The sequence below is a fragment of the Euphorbia lathyris genome, chromosome 2, assembly GCF_963576675.1.
Source record: "Euphorbia lathyris chromosome 2, ddEupLath1.1, whole genome shotgun sequence".
Classification (NCBI taxonomy): domain Eukaryota; kingdom Viridiplantae; phylum Streptophyta; class Magnoliopsida; order Malpighiales; family Euphorbiaceae; genus Euphorbia; species Euphorbia lathyris.
Genome location: NC_088911.1, coordinates 116,320,372 through 116,343,568, shown reverse-complemented (window position 1 = coordinate 116,343,568; position 23,197 = coordinate 116,320,372). Strand labels below are relative to the sequence as shown.

Here is a 23,197-nt window from a genome sequence, read left to right as displayed (position 1 = left end):
ATGATTTTTAGGTTGATATTGTCAATTTCAATATTAATGACCTCAAAATAAAAAATTTCAAAAATTAAATTTGTATTTCAAAATCATTATTTTTGGAGCTTTCTATCTAAACATTAATTTTCTCTCTCCTAACCAAACAACGTATAAATGATTTCAAACTAAAATATGATAACATCCAAATTTATCAGAGGGAGTAAAAGAGGAATTAACAAAAACGGCAACGGTTAGGACGTACGCCAGAGCAGCTGGCGTACAAAGCAAGCCACAAATATGGCGGATCAATAGCTTCCACAATACGCCTTAAACAGCCGGACGTCACAAAGAAGCTCCAAACTACGGGATCTCGGGAGATTCGCCATCTCACATTGATACGTCCACCAAGCATTTGTGTCGTCTCTCCATATGGAAACTGACATCATTAAAAGACGAGTAAAAGCCCATTAATGAACTCAGTAACCACCATTAATGGAGACTTTCTGGTTACCAAATTGAGGGTTACGACTAATCTAGTATAAATAGACTTGCACCCCAAGCTATTGAGGTACACACTTTCCAACACCATTCTTTCGTGCTTTTGTTTTATCCATTTATACACTTTACTGACTTTATCATCGGAATCTCCCAGGTCGAACCCAACGGCGCCCCCCACAGATGGAGCTCTGACGGGAAAACGACTTGGTGATATCAAAATGTTTAAAGTTATTTAGAATATCATTAATTTTTTTAACTTTTTATATTGGGTTCATCAACGGTCAAATTGAAAATGTCAATCAATGTTCATTGATCTACAATTGAGCGAGAACTTCAGTCTTTTTTTCAACCAAAAAAAACCCCACAGACTACATAAGTATTTCTTAAAACTAACCCCTTTTAGGTTATGTATATTCAATTTACTAAATACAATTATTTTCTAAAAAAAATAAATGTAAAATAAGTAAATTATCTATAAATAAATAAAAACAAACTGGAAAATTTTTGAGATATTATTCCACCAATATTATCCAACAAATTATGAACGCAATTTAAATTCAAAGGTATAATTAATATATTTCATTAATAATTGCATATGAATTGGTAAATATTAAAAAATAGATTATATGCTATATAATACTCATATTATATATTATTGGATATATTTATAGATATTTTCAATGGCAAATACATAATTATTTCACTAGAGACCAAATTTGTATAAAAAATTGCTAAATCAAACTCGTTCATTTATACATATTATTATTTGAATTGTTCAGAATTAATTTTTTCGTACGATTTTAAGTTTTTTCAAAATTGACTACAAAATTAATATTGGATCGTTTCAAACGAACTTAGAGAAATTTATCCTCTATCATATATTAATTAAATTTGATTTTGTAATTAATTCAAATTCAATGGACTAATTAACCACTCTCATCCTTAATATGTCGAAGACAGTAGGAACAAAACCACCCATTATAGAGATGGTTACAGCGACTGAGGGAGCCTGAGCCCTCCAGCCCCCGCCCCCGCCCCCTGTCTATGCCCTTGGTAGTATTCGCATCATTGTGACAAACCTAGCTAGAAGTAGTGTGATTCTGTTCAAAAGAAGCATTTATTATGGGCCATGAGGTGGCCCAATTTAACATCACTATTATATGGGTTTTGCTGTATCCAAACCCGTATCCAAAAATTTGGGTTTAGTTTAGTTCTTACTTAGCTCAAATTTATCTTGTTCGTGTCGTATCATTTAGTTTCATGTCAAAAAGAGTAAACCCAAACCCAACCCAAAAACTTTCTTATCAAAATCGTGTTAACCTGTTCGGGTTAGTGTCGATTTCCTATCGTGTTTTTGGATTACATATAATTTTGTTATGCATATATATTAATAATAACTCTTAAAAATATAAGAAGATATGGTACTGTTTTTAAACATTTTATATCATTTTTAGATTAGTATGTTAACACTAATTATCGAAAAGTTCGATAGTATCATGTTATAGGTCATGTAATGTGTTTATAACAATTTAGGAAATTCAAATCAATATTTGCAATTAATAATTATAATTTTATTATCTTTATTAATAAAGTGACATAAAAAAAAACACGAGAGAATATAACAATAATGTTCAATATTCGTGTCATTTCGTGTCGTTTTCGGGTTCACATATCAACACTAACCCAACCCAAAAATTTACGTGTCAGTTTCGTGTCAACCCAAAAATGACCCATTACCTATTAAGCTCAACACTAACACTAAAAATCCGTGTCGTGTAATCGGGTTGTGTGTCATTTTGCCACCTCTAGCTCAAATAAGGATTTACAAAATTTCATTAGGCTAAAGAAAACAGTAAAAGTGCATTCAACCAAAAAGAAGCAAAAGTTCATTTTGAACTAATTAATTGTTAAACTCCAGATTCAAGGCGAATTTACAGTTTGTAGCAGCAAGCTTCATCAATTTAACAAGGACAAAATGGAATGAAAATTATATTCCTCCTCCCCGACCTATTGGAAATACCCCATTCTCGTCCCCAAAACCTAAACAGGGTAAAAGGGTGCCCATGGGGATATATCATATCTGTATCTATCGCCGCCTGCAAGGGGAGAAAACAATCCACATTCTTGTCCCGGACTGCGGGGAACAAAACAATCTTCATTCCCGCAGGAATTCTAATTGGGGATTCCCTATCCTCAACAAGAACAGGAAATCCCCGCCCCCATTTGCAACTCTAACAGTTAACCACAAAAATATCCCTTCCCATTCTTATAACTGTCCCGTATCGTCCCAAATCCGTTTAGAAAGTCATCTTCAATTTCTTTTCTTGTCCCAGTAAAAAGATTTATAAATCTTTTAAACAATAGACACATACTTCTATAAAAGTCACAGGAACTTTCCAAATCCAAAAACAACAAATTAACAAGCATAGTTACAAAATTGTAAGAATCCACATATAAATTTAATTCCCTCCATCTCCATCTTTAATAGATGTCGTTTTAATATTATTAATTTGTTCTTTTTTATATGATGTTTTCTATTATCAATATACTTTGAACTATTTTTTCTCAAATTTTCATGTTTATAGTAAGAGAGAGGGTTAGTTTTAATGCAACTAATTCTAATCAAGGCATAATATTTATGAAGAAAAATAATTTTGCATAGAAAGTAAAGTTTTAAGAGAAAATTATTAAAAGTAAATTAGTCATTTTAATAGCTTAATCAATATTTTTATCAATTTTGATGAAAAACCTTAAACTAACACAGATGAGCAAACCATGCATAAATTTAATAGGCAAATCATCTAAAGTTCCAAATGATAATGTAGAATCCTTGCCTTTCCATTCATTGATAATGTGATATATATACACAAGATATATGTGTGAACATGATAATTACAAATCAATTATATTCCTAAATTACAGCAGAAATATCCATATCTAATACACCCCCGTAGTCGAAACGGGAGGTGGTCGAACGTTGAGACTAGAGCGGAAGTCGTCGAAAAGAATTTGTGGTAGACCTTTGGTGAAAATATCTGCAATTTGATGACGAGAAGGAACATGAAGTACCCTAACCTCTCCTTTAGCAACCTTTTCTCGAACAAAATGTATATCCATCTCAATATGCTTGGTACGTTGGTGTTGTACAGGATTACCAGTGAGGTAAACTGCACTCACATTGTCACAATATACCAAGGTGGATTTACTAATAGGGCAATGAAGTTCAAGAAGAAGATTTCTAATCCAGCAAGTTTCAGATACGACATTAGCAACACCACGATACTCTGCTTCAGCACTAGAACGAGATAAAGTGGGTTGCCGCTTAGCAGACCAAGACAGAAGATTGTCACCAAGGAAAACACAATATCCTGAAGTAGAACGTCGAGTGTCAGGACATCCCCCCCAATCTGCATCTGTATAGGAGACCAAGGAATCTAGTGAAGAGGTTGTGAATGTAAGTCCGAACTCCAGGGTTCCTTTAACATATCGAAGAATCCGCTTGATAGCTGCCATATGAGACGTTTTGGGATTGTGCATGAATAAACAGACTTGCTGAACAGCATAACTGATGTCTGGGCGAGTGAGAGTCAAATACTGTAATGCACCAGCTAAACTTCGATACTCAGATGGATCATGATAAGCAGAACCAGATGAAGCACTCAGTTTTTGCTTAGTGTCAACAGGTGTTGTACAGGAATTTGCTGAAGAAAGACCGGCTTTAGAAATGATCTCAGTAGCATACTTCTTTTGAGACAGAAAAAGAGAGCCGGCGCTCCGAGTGACAGATATCCCTAAAAAATAACTCAATGGGCCAAGATCTTTCATAGCAAATTCGGAACTCAATTTGTTGATAATTGACTCTCGTAGAGCAGTGGAAGAAGTAGCTAGAACGATGTCATCCACATATAAGAGTAGATATGCCATCTCTGCTCCCCGACGAAAGACAAACAGTGAATGATCAGATTTACTGTGAGAAAAACCCATGGTAGACAAGAAAGAGGCAAACCGTTGGTACCACGCCCGTGGTGCCTGTTTGAGACCATAAAGAGACTTTTGAAGAAGGCATACATGATCTGGATAGTTGGGATCCCGAAATCCCAGTGGTTGATGCATATAAACAGTCTCATGAAGATCCCCATGAAGAAAAGCATTTTTTACATCCAGCTGATGTAGTGGCCAACCTTTAGAAAGTGCAATACTTAATACAGCTCGAATTGTTGCTGGCTTAACAACTGGACTGAAAGTATCACCACAGTCTACCCCAACAAGTTGATTCGCCCCATTTCCAACAAGTCTTGCTTTGTATCTTTCAAAAGATCCATCTGCATTAAATTTGTGCCTGAGAATCCACCAACTACGAAGAACATTAGCATTAGAAGGACGGGGTACGAGGACCCACGTCTTATTTTCAATAAGAGCCTTATATTCTTCAGTCATGGCTTGTTTCCAATTAGGGTCTTGTAAAGCAAGTGAGGGATTAGAAGGAATAGGAGAAATAGTGGTGGTGTGTAAGTTGAGCTTTCTTTGGGGTTTGAAAATTCCAAGTTTAGCTCGGGTTGTCATAGGGTGAGTCGGTTGGGTTGGGTTGGCGTGTATAGGATCGGGAGAAGGCGGGGAAGTGGGCTGTTGTGGGGAGGTGAGCTGTTGTGGGGAATTTGTGTTTGGGCCGTGTTGAATTGGAGAAGGAAAGGGACTGTCGAGAGGAGAAGGGGGAAGTGCTGGGCTGTTTTGGGAAGATGGGTTGGGACTGTTGGGCCGTGGTGAAACTGGGCTTTGGTTAGGAGTGGACGCATTAGTGGGGAAGGGAATAATGGGTTGGGTTGTTTGTGTAGGTGAGTTGGAAATAGAAGAAATGGGAGGGGAGGCCGAGACATGTTGAGTGGAAAATGGAAATTTGCTTTCATTGAAAATAACGTGACGAGATATAATTATTTTCCGCGCGGAGATGTCGTAACACTTATAGCCTCGATGATTGGATGGATATCCAAGAAACACACATGGAGAGGACCTAGGTTGAAGTTTATTTCTAGAGGAAGAAGGGACAAGTGGGTAACAAAGACAACCGAAAGTGCGTAAGTGAGTATAAGAAGGAGTACGATTGTAGAGAATTTGAGTCGGTGAAAGAAGACTAAGATTTTTGTGAGGGAGAATATTTAAAAGATAGGTCGCATGAGCAAGAGCATGAGGCCAGAAAGAATGAGAGCAAGAAGCATGTGTTAGAAGAGTGCGAATTATATTATTGATTGTTCGAATCGTTCGTTCAGATTTACCGTTTTGGGAGGAAGTATGTGGACATGAAAAACGGAATTGCATACCATTATTGTTAAAAAAATCATGAAAATGACTATTGTTATACTCACCACCATTATCACACTGAAAAGTTTTGATATCTTTTTCAAATTGAGTACGTACGTAATTTCGGAATGTGAGGAACACAGAAAAAACTTGAGATTTATTTGCTAAGGGAAAAGTCCACAGAAAATTAGAATAATCATCTAGGAAAAGAACATAATATCTATAGCCACTAGAACTTAGAACAGGAGATGTCCATATATCACTATGAATAATATCAAACGGCATTGATGACATATTTTTAGAAGCATAAAAAGGCAATTTAATATGTTTCCCAAGCACACAAGAATTGCAAATAGAAAAATCAACATTTTTAGGACAAGAAATAAAATTATTAGTTCGAAGATTGTCTAAAATTTGAGGACCAGGATGGCCCAATCTATTGTGCCAAACTGAAGGAGATAAAACAGAAGCATTTAAAGCATAAGAAGACTCTGAAGAGGAGGATGTGACTGGATATAAATCACCGGTGCTATTACATCTCATAATAGGGATCCCCGTGCGCAAGTCCTTCACAGAGAAACCAACAGGATCAAATTCAACGGACACATTATTATCAATAGCAAATTTCCGCACAGATATAAGGTTTTTGATTAATCTAGGGGCATGTAAAACATTGTTCAATTCTAGGGTTTTGTTGTTTGTTTTTAAGGATGCATTACCAAGACCGATAACAGGAATACAAGTGCCATTACCTACTACGATACTCGTGTTAGGACTCTTATTTAAATAAGATGTGAGTTTACCTCCATCCCCGCTCATGTGAGAAGTGGCGCCGGTGTCCATATGCCAAGGTTCTGCAGGTGGTGTGATTGTCAAGGTGTGCATAGCCGCCTCAATGTTTGTTGGAGTGTAATACTGGGCCAGATGGGCCTGCGGATGGGCTCCCAATATGCCTGGCTGGACTGCAGAAGAATTGTTATTAAAAACAGGCCCGCGAGTTGCACCATGAGTTGCACCATGTGAAGAATTGGGCCAAGAAGGATAAGGACATGGGGGATAGGCCCATTGGGGCGCCTGTCCAGTCCATGGCCCGTACCCCCATGGCTGTTGTAAAGAAACAGCCCCTGACCAGCGAGGACCGCTATTTTGCTGCCATCGTCCGCCTCTGCCCCGTCCGCCTCTGCCACGGCGATAATAACCCCGGCCACCGCGAGCAGCGCCAGAATTTTGAGGGAAAGAAGGCCGAACGTGATTTGAATATGGAGGAGCTTGATTCGACGGGGACTGTTGGGCGATAGTAACGGCGGCAATTTCAGATCCGACGGTGGCGGCTGTGCGTTTTTTACGGGCAGATTCTTCCAATAATAACATGGACCTTGCCTTTGTGAAATTGGGCAGAATGTCATTGTGGCGAATTTGTGTTCCGATTGTCTCGTAGGCGTCAGTGAGCCCCGAAATTAATTGAAGAACGAGACGATCGTTGGATACGGCAGCCCCGACGTTGCTTAATTGGTCCGAGAGGGACTTCAAATGTTGGCAGTAGGCAGAGATATCATCAAAATTTTCAAGTCTAGCATTGGACAGTTCTTGTTGTAAATAAAGGGCTCTTGAATTTTTATTATCGGAGAATTGTTGTTCTAGGAGTTTCCAAGCGTCGGCGGCTGTTAAATTTGGTCCGATGATACTGTTGAGAAGGTCTGAAGATATGGTTCCATAAATCCATTGCAACACGATGGCATCAACACGAGACCATAAACCTGGATTCTTTGCTTTCATAACCGAAGAAGAGGTTTCCGATTTATCGTCGGTTTCAGGAAGGATATGATCAAGAACTTGAAAAGCACGGGCATGTGTTTTAAAAAGTTCAGCCCAAGTGGTATAGAGGCCTTTGCCGGATTCGAGAGGATCACGAATAAAGGAGGTAATGTTGATAATGGAGAGGGCCGGATGAGTTGGTGCGGCGGCGGCACCATTGTTTTGTTCATTGTTTGGCATGGTGGCAGTAGAGTTTTTAGGGATGAAGAACGGCAGAATGAGGAAGAGAGAAAGAAGAGATTTGGGTGGGATTAGGGAGAGAAATTTTAGGAGAGAGTTTTTAGGAAAGAAATTAGGCTCATGATACCATGATAATGTAGAATCCTTGCCTTTCCATTCATTGATAATGTGATATATATACACAAGATATATGTGTGAACATGATAATTACAAATCAATTATATTCCTAAATTACAGCAGAAATATCCATATCTAATACCAAATACTTTTTTAAGTTCTAAATAAACACAATAGACTATTTAATCACTGGTAGAACTTAAAATACTTTAACACAGCACTTGAAAATCCATACTACATAACCGGGTTCAGGTAGAGGGTATTACCCGTAACCTACCCTAACCCGCCTCAAGTATTTTTCTTTTTTTTTTTAGTTTCAATCTCGTCTCAAACCCTATTATATAGGATTCAGATTGTATTATTATTAGGGTCTTAGTTTGAGTAGATACACAAAAATACCCGTCCCGTTGCCATTGCAAATATGTTGCCTGAGTTTTAATCATATAGCAGTTCCAAGCTCAGGTCCATATTCAATATCAACATTTCAAATCAAGTGCCATTGTAAATAAGAAAGAGGAGGTGTTAAAGCTAAGATGCTTACATCAGATTCAAGAGGACAACTTAGCAAGGGACAGCGCCAACACTTTGACCCCATTTGCTATATCCTCTCTGGAGGCATATTCTTCTGGTTTATGGCTATATCCTGCATAATCAATCATATATCTTCTATTATTACCTCAATTCACTTCCAAATTATGAGGATTATAATCAATCATGGACCTTAGTGAAAAAATTAAACTATAGCCGAATGACTAAGGAATACAGATGTCAAACAAAGTAAAGGAATTTTCAAACCTTTGTAACATGGAATGAATAACATGCCCATAGGCGATATCCTGCGAAAATGTAATGTAGCATAATCAGTTGCGCTTGTGGTACAATAAATATATACATAAACAACAAGAGCATTGGCTTAGCTTTCTCGAAAATCTTTAAACTATGTAGAAGTTCAGGCAGAATTTATAGAAATACACGTTCAACGAATTACAATATCCTCTTTCTCATGTTTGTGTAGGGGTTTAGGGAAAGAGCAATGGCAGCATTTGAATGAGTATCAGTTTTGTTAAGGAAAAATTCACCATCTAAGCCATTCATCGATATTTGTCTCACCTTGCCATAAACAGTGAATCATGGTAAGCTCTGCTTATCATCAATTTATGTGTCAAGTTTAATTCCTTTGATGCAGCTTCCATTGCCTCAATTACTGATTTATCAGAGAGAGCTGGTGGATCCTGATTTATGATCTTGAATTCTGATAGCTTGACCTTGCGAGTTTTGGCTATTGTAGATGCTGATTGCTGAATCTTCTCAATCACCTTATTTCTTCGCTTTTCATCAATATCTCGTGTGTCTGCCAGAGCACAATCAAGAGAACCATCAATTTAAATGAGCTTGAGAAACATCAACTTCCTCACACTACTAAAAGTTAGTGACAAACTTATTAAACATCTGTGGGCACAAATACTATGCTTTTTAGAAATCTTAGCCATAATATAAATAAAGCATACCAATTTCGAGGTGTGATTTGCTAGGGATGCTGTTGATTGCTCCGGGATGCAACTCCAAAATACCTTGAGAAACATCAAGTGTTAAATTTCAACAATAGATTTATAAAAAAGGAAGGCAGTCCGAAAATAAGATGACAATTTCAATAATGTAAATGGACATTTAATGCAATAGAAAACAAGAATTTTATAGACTTGGGAATGAAGAAAACACGACATACCAACGGTGCCAACAGTATCAATTGAACCAGAGTCTAGGACATGTTTCTCTACTGCTAGTGCCAACTCTGCGGCTGCGAGTCCAGCATCATTTCTGATCAAAATATTCCATGTATAAGCTAAGAATGGTATCTTGACTATACAGAAAAAAGAAAGCATAGTATATATCCCAGCTCCAAATAAATATTAGAAAATGGATAATGGAATAACAAAAGGAGTAGCTTGTGATTTGCCACCATTATATCTTCAAGTTACCAGCAAATGGAAATTAATTTATATATAGCAGAATGTGCAATTTCCAAATGAGAAACTAGAAATTTCAGTCAATACAAAGTACTGAAACAAATATATACTAAAATGTCGCAAAGAACAACACAAAAAAACGCTGCTCCATTTCAAAAAGTACAAAAATATAGTAAATGGAGAATTTAGTCATGATAAAAAATAGTTATTAGACTATTAGTTAATCAATTTAGGATTTGGTTGAACTTTAGTTTTTAGATTTAGAACTTTTATCATGAATTATGATTATGGAAGAGTTAGTAGTTAATTTGAAATTTATCATGCATTTTATGGTTAAGAGTATGGATAATTGGATATGATTTAGTATTTGCCTATTTGTTGCATTTTAGAAATGTAAATTGTTGTTATTCATGATTTTATATATTATTTTTCTTTAGTGCGCCTAGTATCACTCAGGCGCGCGCCTGAGCGTTGCACCTTAGTGCGCCTTTAGTAACTAAGTTTAAGGAGGATCACCTATTTGGCATCAAGACAGCACCTGCATGGCCCCCATTGCCCTCAAAATCTACTTTTATGCTTGCGGGGGCTGCAATTGCAGTCACTATTCCAATGGATATACCTGTTTCAAGTTAAAAATCATTAATGAATGCATACAACTAATATATGTAGGGATTGTAATGCCATTAAAAGCAGCTTACCTTCTGCCTCCAGAATGGGCCCTTGTTCAATATGCAGCTCCAAAAAAGCAGAGTATGTTCCCTTCCTTAAGAAAACACTTGACAAATCATCTCCATTTTTTGCATACCCAGCAGATTGAGCAGCCTCTAGGAAGGTTACATTTTGACCATCAACTGCCGTCTTCAAAGCTTCTTTAAGCGCCTCACTCCCTGCCAATAAGCGGCTGCAAATTGAGCACAACACAAAAGTAAGAACCCAACTAAGTGAGAACTTTATAGTAACAGCATTTAGATTTGCAAAGAAAAATTGGACATCGAAACAGAAACGGATAAATGAGTGCATTAACTGATTCATTTAACTAAAACAGTAAACTCTGCTGATACCAACCTTCCCAAACAGCTGATGCCAAAGCGAGTTGGCTCTTCAGAAGTGAACAAGATGACCTCAAGTGACCTTTTTGGTTTGAACCCAGACCTGCGATTTTCCCGATCAGCAAATCATGGACCAGAACTTGAGACAAAAGGATTAATTAGTACTATCATGAAAAAGAATAACCATTCGTTTAAGCCAAAAACTTTCAGTATCCATCCACACTGACAAACAGGTATTGTCTCATTAAAAAAATGAAAAGAAAACATAAAAGAAAATTAATACTATAAAATTATTTCAGAATGGATAAATGAAGTCACGTCATATATTGGAACAACCAAAAGTGACCAACCAATGTTTCATCAAGGACAACTTAAGTTTCTAATCACATTCTGACTAGTTTGAAATTAGTGATTGTGCTGTAATCAATTTGAGAGTAGGTTCAACAGAAGGACTTTGAAGGTGTCTTCTAGCCTAACCTTATTGTCGTATGATTACACAATAGAGTTGCTCAAAGAGAATAATCTTACAATATCTTGCAGAAAAGGCCTAAGAAGAATCATCAATTGATTTATAGAATTATAATATTGCAATGCAATAATCCTGGGTCTGCCTAACTGAACAGCAGGATCAGTATGATAGGTAACAACATACTAATCAAGTTTAAATAAATTGAACAACAAAAACCTTTTTAGTACATTTATGGCTTCAATTGCACCCAAAACACCAACAACTCCATCATATTTCCCAGAATACGGAATGGCATCCATGTGAGAACCAGTTGCAACTGCAGCAAGCTCTGGCTCAGAGCCATCCCTGCAAAAGGAGATCACTGCCAAAATTAGCTTACTTGTGCATACAACTCAAATAAATAGTTTCAACGAGTTTATAGGAGTTTCAGAAGGGTCATTTTATTCTATTTTCGGAATTGAGAGAAAAAACGGTGATGAAAATATGGTAAAGGAAAACTCACCATCGACCAAATATATTCCCAACTGCATCTTCTCTAACGGATAATCCAGAAAGTCCCATCAAGTTTTTGATGTACCTATACTGAACAATTTGCAATTAGTGAAAGTAGCTTCATGAACAAAATGAGAAGTATGAAAAAGGCGCAGAGAGTACTCAGACAAATCTTTAAAAGTGATTGAACTTGACATGTTTTGGAGAACAAAAGTAGAAAAATTACACATATCAAAATGAATTTATGTATATACTCAAGAGACAATTATGCAAAAAAGGAAGCACAAGTGGAAAAAAGCAAATTTCAGCTATTGGAGCCTTTCCAACCTTCAGTTCAGAAATATGGCAACCATGTATAAAAAAAATATACACTGAAAGGTTCTTCTTAGGAAAAAAGGCAAATGCTTTCTATAAGGAATTCACAAATACTAAAACAGAAAAACAGGAATCTATGCATTCTTATTCCTTATACTTCAATGATACTATCTGTTATTTAGATTAAAACATTCATAAATTAATACTCGATAAATTAATAATCTTTTTAAAATAATAATTTCTTCTGGTCCCGACTTGGACCAGTTCAAAAAATGATCACCTTTAATAAATTAATAAGATAATAATTTTTTGGAACAACCCTTTGTAAATAATACATTGTTTTATTATCTCTATAAATTACTAATTTCTCAAACACATACGCCAAGTATATATAGATATATATTTAGAATAATTTAGCAAAATATGACTCTATAATACTTTATTTTTTCTTGAAATTTAAATCTAATTGACTTTCATCTCTAACTATTCTCAGTCTATTCAAAAGTTCCCTTATCAAATTGTAAAGAGTGGTTGATGCTACAATTGTTTCCTATCTTGTGACTGGTTCCAAAGGTACCGAATCATCTCATCTCTCTATAAATTAATAATTTATTGATTAATTAATATCTCTTCATCAATCTATAAATTAATATCTCTTTACCCACATTATTAAATAGAAGAACACAGAGGAAAAAGGAAACTAATAATTGATGAGTGCAAAAAGAATCAATCAAAATGATCACGAGATTAATTTAATTAGATCACAACCCATGAACGAAAATCTTTAAAAATTTACCTGCGGGCTACTACATCCTTCTCAGTGTACAAAACCCTAGTAACTGATGGGGCAGGCGTATCAGAAAAAGTGGATAGTTCATCAATCTACAAAAGAAGTTTAACAAACAAATGTTAGATACTCACACTTAAAGAGTGAGCCAAAGTTTGAAACAGATGACAAAAAGAATCACCTGTTTCTGCAGACTTTGAACATCTACTGATAGTGAAGAAGGTGAAGAGGTTGAGCTAAATGAGAGAGATGGTTCATGAATCGGATAACCCGAGAAATCCTCCATGGTTTTGGTAGTTGAGTCCCCATTAGGATAGGCTAAAATTGCGGAGATTAAACAGATGAAGAGGAGAGAAAGAGATATAATTAGAGACATGATAATTCAAGATTGAAGCTTTTGGATCATGAAACAATGAGTGAGTGTACAACAATTTACTTTGGAAGTGGGAGTGAGTGGCTGCGTACAAATCAGCAAATCTGACGTTTGTGTTTTTGGGTATGGTCTACCTTTTTATTTTTGGGTGTACAGCTCTCAAATTGCTTATCACCGTGACATTTTCATACTCCTTATAATTTTAAATAAAAACTGAAAATTCTCTTCCCCACAAAAGAAATTGAAATTCTAAATAAAAAAATGATCTGATGATGATTTCGAACATAAGGTAACAAATCGACCCGAGATATTGAAATTACCGATTTTTTTTTCGCAAAATTCGATTTTTTCCGAATGAATATGCACTGAGAGAGTGAAGATCCCACATGCCCTTAGGGCAGACGGGTAGGCAGGCGAGTGGATCATCCTCCCCCCTTTACAGGAGGCCGAAATCTAAATTTTAGCACGTTTTTCTTTCGTTTGAGGTGCAATTTTAACAAGTCTTATGAATTTCATTTATTTTCAGAAGCCATTAAAAGATTAGGTTCCCGACGGGATCGATTACAGTAGCCATTTCATTACGGACACCCTTTTCCCGACAAGTTCCGAAGCTATTGCATGACTAAAAACGTTGCAGTTCAAAATGGTTTCGAGCTTATAATTTCTTCGCACAAACACGAAAGAAAAGCAGAAGCTTTTGAGATATTCACGTGGTGAACGCTATAGAGGAATTATGAAAATTGTTGAATAGGCTTTAAGAAGGAAAAGTAAGACTAAAGCGTGTCGTTGTAAATTCCAGCTTAAAGCTATACAATTTCAAGACTTTTCCGGGTGGGGGATACCGATTAAGGAAGGGATAAATGGTATGCACAATCATGTAATGGCTTATTATCCATAGGGATACCGACAGACAAGCGGACTCAGTCCCGCAGCTAAAAAAATTATACGTGATATGAGTTCGGCTCAAGAAAAGTCATGTGCTATGCTGGCATCAATTCAAGAAAAGAATCCAGCAGACATCCCAACAATTAAACATGTGTACAATTATAGGGATCAGTTGAGGAAGGATGAGTTTGAGGGTAGAGACATGATTAGTCAATTCTTCCATCTAGCTATCCAGAACATGTATGTTCATTCAACGCTTGCTGATCCGGAGTCTGGTGTGTTGGCGTATGTGTTTATGGGACATCCAGATTCAATGGAATTATTGCGTACCTACCACTGGTACATTGGCATTGATTCAACGTACAAAACTAACAAGTACAAAATGCTATTTGTCGAAATAGTTGGGATGACTCCATGTAACAATTACTTCAAGATAGCTTGTGCGATTATGAAAGATGAGACTGAGTGGAGCTATTGTTGGGTCATGGAGAGGTTGTGAAATTTGATCGGGTTTGATGTGAACCTGGCGGCTATTGTGACTAATCGGGAGTTGGGGTTGATGAGGCCGATCAGAGAGGTTTTTCCAGATACAGCACACTTGCTATGTACTTGGCATATAAACAAGGATGTAGAAGATAAGGCCTACATACTAATGGGTAAAAATAAGAAATATGCCCGTAGATTCAAGAATGGAAAATGGAGAATGATAATAGAATCCCCAACCATAGTTGAATATGAGAAGAATCTGAGCAAGATGAGGGATACGATGTGAAGGCAACATCTCTCTTACGTGAGGAGACATGGTTAGTACACAAGGAGAAGTTCGTTGTTGCATAGACGAAGAATGTCCTATATTTTGGCAACAGAACTACTTGTAGAGTGGAGAGCGAACATGCGCAATTAAAGCAATGACTTAATTCCCCCACTGGAGCCCTGGATACAGTCTGGATGAAGGTTCACAGGAAAATTGAATCGCAATTAACTAAGATCAGATATACATTTATTCCATTTTTTACGGTTGTTATTTAATTTGCAGTTATTAATATATATTTTGACTGATAGTACGTTTTTCTTTTTATCATGTATACTCTTTAAGGTTTTAGTCATGTTTACCTCTCACCTTTTGGGTAGATTGCATTATATACGCTGCACACCTTATTAATGTTTTTCCTGCTCCTGTTTTGAGCGAAAAAATTGCTCATGAAGATCTCTATGGAGAGACATATGGAGAGACACCAAAGTATTCGATGCTAAGTTTGATCCTAGAGAAATTCCTTGTGTTTTTGTTGGTTTCAAATCTCAAGTGAAAGGGTATAGAGTTTTTAATTTAGAGGCACATACTTATACTATCTCTCGAGATGTTATTTGTGGAGCATGTTTTTCCCTATCAGAATGTAGATAAATTCGGTATAGCTACAGAATCACAATTACTTAGTACTGGATTGCTAGCTAGTCTTTTTCCTATCGAAGAGATTGTGCCTTCATTGGTTCCTATTGATTCTCTTTATACTTCTCATGCATGTGATTTTGCATAATGATGTTGTGGACACCAACATGAATAATGACATAACTCTTGATGTTGCTCATGAAGTTGTTGATAATATGAGTGACCTTTATGATGTTACTTATGCTATGAGTGTAGAAAATGATATTGATATTGATCATAATGTTACTGATCTAGTAGTTGATCAACCTGAGTTAGAGGTTAGAAGGTCTGGCAGAGTTAGAGTTAAGTCATCCCACTTAATTGATTATCATTGTAATCAGTTCAATTCTTGTTAACAATCTTTTTTCTCATGCCCACCTTCCTCTTGATATATCTAAGGCTAAATATCCTTTTACTAATGTCATAGGGTATGATAAGTTATCACCTTCACATAGGAATTATTTGCTAAATTCTACTATCATACCAGAACCAAAGAGTTATAAAGAGGCATTAATAGTGAAACATGCATGCCTATTGGCAACAAGCAATGGACACTGAACTTAAGGCTTTAGATATGATTAAAACTTGGACTTTGACCCCTTTACCAATAGGTAAGGTCCCTTACCTTGAATACTCACCTACAACTAATAGGGGCCTAAATCGAATCAACATCCTCTCTAAGGCAACAAAACTTGATCAAGTCTTCTTTCCAAGTAAAAATGTCATGATTGATTAAACCTGAAACCCATCTAGATGGAGGAGGATTAATGAAGATAAAGGAATGATTACAAGGAATTCAAGAGCCCATTTATGCTGAAAAATATCAATCCCCGCCTAATCCAACACGCAAGCAACTACCCTCTTGAATAACTTTCTTTGCCTATAGAAGGTTCCTCTAAACAAAAATAGAACATAAACCACATTTAGCTTTCAAAATATCTTTGTTTGGAAAATATTTATACTTAGACATTTGAGCACATAAAAAATCAAAATGCATTATCATCCTCCAAACTTATTTAATTAAAAGGGCCAAATTAAAAGCATAAATGTTTATGAAACCTAAACCCTCCTCCGATTTTGCAAGACATAATTTCTCTCATCTCAGCCAATATAAATTCACCAAAATCTAGCACTAACTTGTTGATATACTCATCACAAAAAGATTTTGGTAATAAAAAACAACTCATTATATAATTGAGGGGTGGACTAAGCAATAAACTTGATAAACTTCTTTACCTCACCAAGAAAGCGGCTTTTCGTGCCACCCACTCACTTGTTTCCTTAATCTTTTCCACACAAAGCCAAACACCGCTTTATTTGATCTACCTACTATAGTAAAAAAAACCCCAAATATTTTAGAAATTAGCAAGCCTACTTGAACAATATCAATTAGTCTGCTTTTACTAGCTCATCGCCTCTTTACTAAAACTCAATTACGTTTTGTCATAGTTGATTCTCTGACCCGAGGCTGCTTCATGAGCATTGAGAATTCACTTAAGGTTATTGCATTCTATAAGTGTTGCTTGATAAAAAAAATAAGAGAGTCATCAGTGAAAAAAAAAAAGTGTGAAACAATTAGACTAAGTTTGCTAACCCGAATACCATGAATAAGGTGTTTAACTTCAGCCTTCCTAATTAATATTGAAAGCCTTTCTCCACAAACGAGGAACAAATAGGAATATAATGGATCTCTTTGACATATACCTTTATAATTATAATTTATAGATGAATCAACTTTATAGTGAATTTTAACAAAACTCCCAAATTTTGTAATTTATTTATTAAAAATATAGTGTAATAGGTACAAATTCAACAACTAATAATTGTCAGAATTTATTTTGCAGCCTCAGCATATTGTGTTTGCTGCTATGGAGGCTTTGTGTGATTGGTTAAGGACAAAGGAACTCAAAAATGATTTTTATTTCTTCCCCGACTGTTGCGACGTGCAATCTGTGACACAAGCCTCCTAGTGGTTTTCTCAAATGTAACACAAATGCGAATTTGTTCTCAGATTCACAAAAAGTTGGGATTGGGGCAATTTTATGTGATTCTTCGAGGAGTTTTTAGGGGTAGAACTTCAACGGTTTTTGGCCGGCCTTTGGTTAAGGAGTGTGAAGCGTTTACCATTTTGAAGACGCTTGTTTGAGCTTCTCGTGTGATTTTTGAAACCGATACTAAAATAGTTGTCGATGTCATTCAACCCTCTTCACAAAATGTTTCTGAGTTCGGGAATATTGTTTGTAGTTATCTAACTATTTTATTCAGAACGAATTTTACCCAATTCGTTTTGTCAGACGACAAGCTAATGTTTTTGCTCAGGTTTTTGTTGTTGAGATTTTGATTCTTTGATTCAAAGTTTTTTTTACTAAGTCTAGTTTTACTCGGTCTTTAATTTGTTAGTGGGATAAATAGTTGAGATTTTATTGTTCCTTAAAAATCTGCGTTCTTTGCTGCATTATAAGCCTATAAAAAGACATAAATTTGTATCTTTCATTGCAAAACATTGACAGATTGAATAAAATTGCTTGCACCATTTTTCTTATTTTCTTCTGTATTTTTCTCAAAAAAATCCCAACAATTAGTATCAGAGCCTTAGTGATCTTTAAGGGATCTGTGAGTTTGTTTGTTTTTTTCTTTGAAAGAAAACCCAACCATGGCTTCCAACCACCCATCAATTCTTTCTCCTCCAATTTTTAATGGCGAAAATTACCAAATTTGGGGTGTCAAAATGAAAGCTCATCTGAGAGGGTTGGGTTTATGGCAGTGGGTTGAATATGAGAGGGACATACCACCCCTTGGAAACAATCCAACACTAAACGAAATCAAAGCCCATGAAGATGAATTAACAAAGGCTCCAAGAGCTTTATCAATAATTCATACTGCTGTTTCAGAATCAATTTTCACAAGAATCATGATTTGTGAAACAGGAAAAAGGCTTGGGATAAGTTAAAAGAACTCTACCAAGGCAATGAAAGAACAAGGAGGATGCAAGTTTTGAATCTCAAAAGGGATTTCGAGACTCTAAGTATGAAAGAAAAAGAGCTGATTCATGAGTATTATGACAAATTGATGACGGTGGTGAACAAGATTTCGGCTGATGGGAGAAGATCTACTAGACAGTAGAATTGTAAAAAAATTGTTTGTGAGCTTGCCTGAAAAGTTTGAGGCAAAACTATCATCTCTTGAAGATTCAAGAGATATAAGTAAATTATCTTTATCCAAATTAATTAATTCTTTGCAGTCAAGAACAAAGAAGGACAATGAGAAATGGAGAAAATGAAAAAGTGGTTGAAGAAGCTTTTTTTTTTTGCTAAAACTTCAAAAGGAAAAATGAAAATTCCTCAATGCGGTCATTGTGAGAAACATGGTCATGAAGAAAACGACTGTTGGCACAAGGGCAAGCCTCAGTGTTTCAAATGCAAGAAATTTGGGCATATTCAAAGGAATTGCAGAAATAATAAAACAGAAGAACATGTCAATTTGGCATATGATTTTGATAAAGAATTATCATTTTAATATTGGAGAGAAGTGCTCCAATAATTGAAGGTGGGTGAGAAGTGCACCGAGAAGCAATTTGCGGGGAGAAGTGCTCCGATTAGAAGACGGTAATGGGAAGTACATCATATGTAAAAAAACTTTGAATCAAGAGGGAATGTTGAAATTTTGATTCTTTTATTCAAAGTTTGTTTTTTTAACTAAGTCTAGTTTTACTGGGTCTTTAATTTGTTAGTGGGATAAATAGTGAGAATTTTATTGTTCCTTAAAAATCTGCTTTCTTTGCTGCATTATAAGCCTATAAAAAAGTCATAAATCTGTATCTTTCATTTTGTGCAAAACATTAACAGATTAAATAAAATTGCTTGCACCATTTTTCTTATTTCACTACACCATAAATGGTCTGTTGCAACGTAAAACATATGTGTTGCCTCCAATGTGTTGCACTTTTTATGATTTTTTTGGATCTTTTGCAACACGGTTTATTAAATGTTGCAAATGACATGTCAAACTTACATAGCTCTGATATTTTGGAACACTAATTATGAAGTGTTGCAAGAGATGTGCCAAAATTGAAACACTTTTTATATAAAATCATTTTTCTTCACTAAATGTTGCAAATGACATGCCTAATGTTTTTTATGCCAATCTAGAGGGATTAACAAAGAGAAAGAAAACCAATTGCAAAGAGAAATGGAGGAGAAAATGAAATAAGTGGATCAAAAAGTGAGGAAGAGCTTGACGTTTGGTAGAAGTTAATTCCAATCTCAACATATATATGGTGACTATGGTGGCATTTCAAGTGAATATGAGAATGCTACGGTCTTTTCTAAGGAGTTTGAAGGATATATTATATTATGACTTTATTATATTTTTTATTATGTATTTTTGGATCATGTGAGAATTTTAAATTTCAGTTAACATATTGACCTATTATGGTTTCTTAATTGAAATTAAGGATTTCTTTTATGTTATTATTTAAATTCAAAAATTGCTATTATATTATGGTGTTATATTAAAAAACTGTTAAATTGTCAAAGAAAAAGTAATGATATGAACATAATATGAAAGAATTGTTTGAAAACAAAAATGTAAAATTAAAAAGTATTAAATGAAAAAATGTTATTTAAAAAGTGTTGCAATTCTATATAAAAAGGGTTGCATCTAAAAAATAATGTTGCAGAAAAACATGTTGCAAGTAAGTTTAAAAGTGTTGCTTATAATTTTATTCGATAATAGTGTTATTTGATCTATGATATAGGCAACAATTTCATTTTAGTTGCCAAAGGGTAGGAAAATGTTGCCACAGATAAACAACAACACTTGTATCGATGTTGCTAAACATGTGAAAAAATGTTGCAAATGACATCTTTGGCAACGTGCAAAAATGCAACTCATTTTTTTTTGGCAAAAAATGTTGCCTAAATGTTTATAGCAACACAATAATGACTTTAGCCAACACTTGTTTTGTGTTGCAACAGACCATCTATGGTGTAGTGTTTCTTCTATATTTTTCTAAAAAAAAATCCAAACATTTATCAAGTCTTCTCTGTTTTTCTACTTATCCTATATTTTTATTGCAGTTTATAAGTAGTGTTTGCTTTTCTTTTAGGGTGATTAATTGTTGAGCGATTTCCGCAAGTGCACGGTATACGCTTGTAGTAATAAAAGATATCGAACCCACAGGGAACACTTTTTAACTAAAACTTATTTTAATTCAGTTTTATTCTCGACTTTAGGTTTAACTTAAGAAAATCGTTTAATTAATTGCATTGGTTTGTATTGGTTAGGATTAGATGAGAATTATATGTTGAACTTTAGAGAACAATTCTGTCTTGAGATTTGATTACAAGACAGAAACTTTCGTGTTTAGAATAAAAAGTATATAAAACTTATTGGCATTAAGCAAAGAAAGCAACTATAACTTTGGTAAGATTATAAACATGTAACAATTCATGAATTTACGCAATTAAATGGCTTTGAACCATAGAAATCTCTCTGTATCGGAGCAGATTTCTACCTTAATCAAATTAGTATTTTATATCCGATAAGCCACGCTCACGATCATATCATCTATAAAAACTAATTTTTTCAAGTGTTCAACAAAGTTTCCTTGTAAATATAATTGTGTAAAACGTTTTAATGAAAACACCAGTTTATTACTTTGAAAATCATTTTGTCAGAATAACATCAAAATAACAACAGGAAGAATATATTGAATAAGATAAATGAATTATTAGTGAATTGTGAATCTTCACAAGTTAACAGAGAGGAAGAAACTTTGAGATAGCATTTTGACGAAATCTTTGAGATCCGGGTTGTCAATCTTTTCCTCAAACTCCGTAGGTTTGTCAGACACTTTTGCGCTTCGGCCGTTAGTTCTTCTCGCTGAATCTTCGGAATAGGGACCGCTAGGTCCACTACCAGAATGAAAACTTGTCTCTGAACAATCTTTAAAACTAAACTAATCACTACTGTGTTTATAACTAATCTAAGAACAACTTGTGTACAACAAGTTTGCTTTTATAGAAATGTAAACTAATCTGACTCATTTCTGAGTCAGAGTTTCTTCAACATAATAACAACTCTCCTAACACACTTAACCAACTTAATCCCCTCTTGAATTATGAAATGAATCACTTATTTATAGTTGGTGAATGGTTGTAATTGAAGAGTCGTGTCCGCTGGTGAAGGGTCGCTTTTATCCAAACGAACAGATGTGTTTTTTGGATTTCTGACATGTGAAAGCTGTGCAGAATTCTTCGATGTCTCAACTGAGATTCTGAAAATCTCAGTCACGACAGGGGGCACGAAAGAAGCTGACGAAAGTCGATTTTTTTGGTGACTGAGATTAGCGTGTCGCGACAGAGATTTTGAGAATCTCAGTCGCGACAGAGATGTTTTCCCCCGTCTCTCGGCTGCTTCTCGTCTTCTTGAGTTGGTCTTCTGATTAATACGTATTTTTGGTACGTAACTTAGGTTTTTCCCTTGTTTTAGCTCCGTTTTAGCTCCTATTTGGTTTTAACCAAATAATTAAGTACCTTGCATCAAAGAAGTATATAAAGATGTAAAAGTACTCTAAATAAATATAATTAGCACGATTTCAATGTAAATTTAACGTATTTATATATGATATTTTAGGTATATTTTGGGCTTAACAAACTCCCACACTTAAGCTTTTGCTAGTCCCGAGCAAAATTTCACTGAATTTATTCTTTAATCAATCTCTTTATAAATAGAACATTGATAACACTGGAGAAACTTCTTGATCGGATCCCGTCCCTGTGAGGCACCGCTGGGATCGGCCGGGGACACTCCGATGCCAAAGTCAGTAGAATATATGGAGAGTAAATCGTATTGACAAAGCTTAGTGAATGTAAAAGTAAGTGTACCTTGATAGCCTAGAAAGGTAGGCTATATATAGTTGAGGAATTCGTAACCCCTAGGTAACTAGAAAGCCTCCATTAATGCTCATTTAATGGCGGTTATAAGTTACTCTTAATTTGGCGGTTTGAGACTATTAATGATTCATTTAATAATCATTTATGGTCGAGATGGTGGCCAGCCGTTATCTAGGTAAATGGAGAGATTCGCCTAAGAGATCCGCCAGCGGATCTCTTAGAGCTGATCTAGGGTGATCCGCCAGACGGCTTCCTTTGCTACGTGGCATATCTTAAGATAATTATCTCTTTTGGTCCTCATGATAATATCCTAATGTTATCAAACATATATCCATATATTCCTCTCTTTTTTTTGGTAGGAAAGGAAAGAAAAAAAAACAAACAAACAAAACAACTCAACCCGGGATCAGCCTAGGAAAACTGACCCCCACCACATCCTCCAAGATCAAAGAAGAAATGAAGCCCGGTGGAGAAGAAAAGGTAGAAAGACCCAACAAACCAGAATGCCCTTCCATTGCAAGACGGTCCGCGACGCGGTTCTGCTCCCTATAAATATGAACAAACTTAATAGACTCAAAGGAGGACCCAATCCTTTTAATGCCTTTAATAATATTCAAGCTATTCCGGCAAACAGACTTGCCCTCAGAAATCATTTTAACC

At 35.5% G+C, this 23,197-nt stretch overlaps 1 protein-coding gene across 4 annotated transcripts; it reads right to left on the bottom strand.

Annotated features, from left to right (window-relative positions):
• Positions 1-200: 200 nt before the first annotated feature.
• On the bottom strand, positions 201-13,487 carry LOC136219606 (ureidoglycolate hydrolase). 4 transcript variants are annotated; one of them, XM_066007074.1, is made up of 13 exons: positions 13,139-13,487; positions 12,967-13,052; positions 11,866-11,940; positions 11,580-11,708; positions 10,911-10,997; positions 10,544-10,746; positions 10,362-10,464; positions 9,605-9,696; positions 9,387-9,449; positions 8,989-9,229; positions 8,674-8,714; positions 8,420-8,521; positions 201-409 (listed from the first exon to the last, which is right to left on the bottom strand). In XM_066007074.1, the coding sequence occupies exons 1-12, from the start codon at positions 13,331-13,333 to the stop codon at positions 8,427-8,429; spliced, it is 1,410 nt and encodes a 469-aa protein (XP_065863146.1). In that variant the 5' UTR covers positions 13,334-13,487; the 3' UTR covers positions 201-409; positions 8,420-8,426. The 4 variants fall into 4 exon arrangements, with proteins under 4 accessions (XP_065863146.1, XP_065863144.1, XP_065863145.1 ...); XM_066007072.1 differs by lacking the exon at positions 201-409 and adding an exon at positions 6,167-6,333; XM_066007073.1 differs by lacking the exon at positions 201-409 and adding an exon at positions 8,100-8,306.
• Between the last annotated feature and the right edge of the window lie 9,710 nt (positions 13,488-23,197).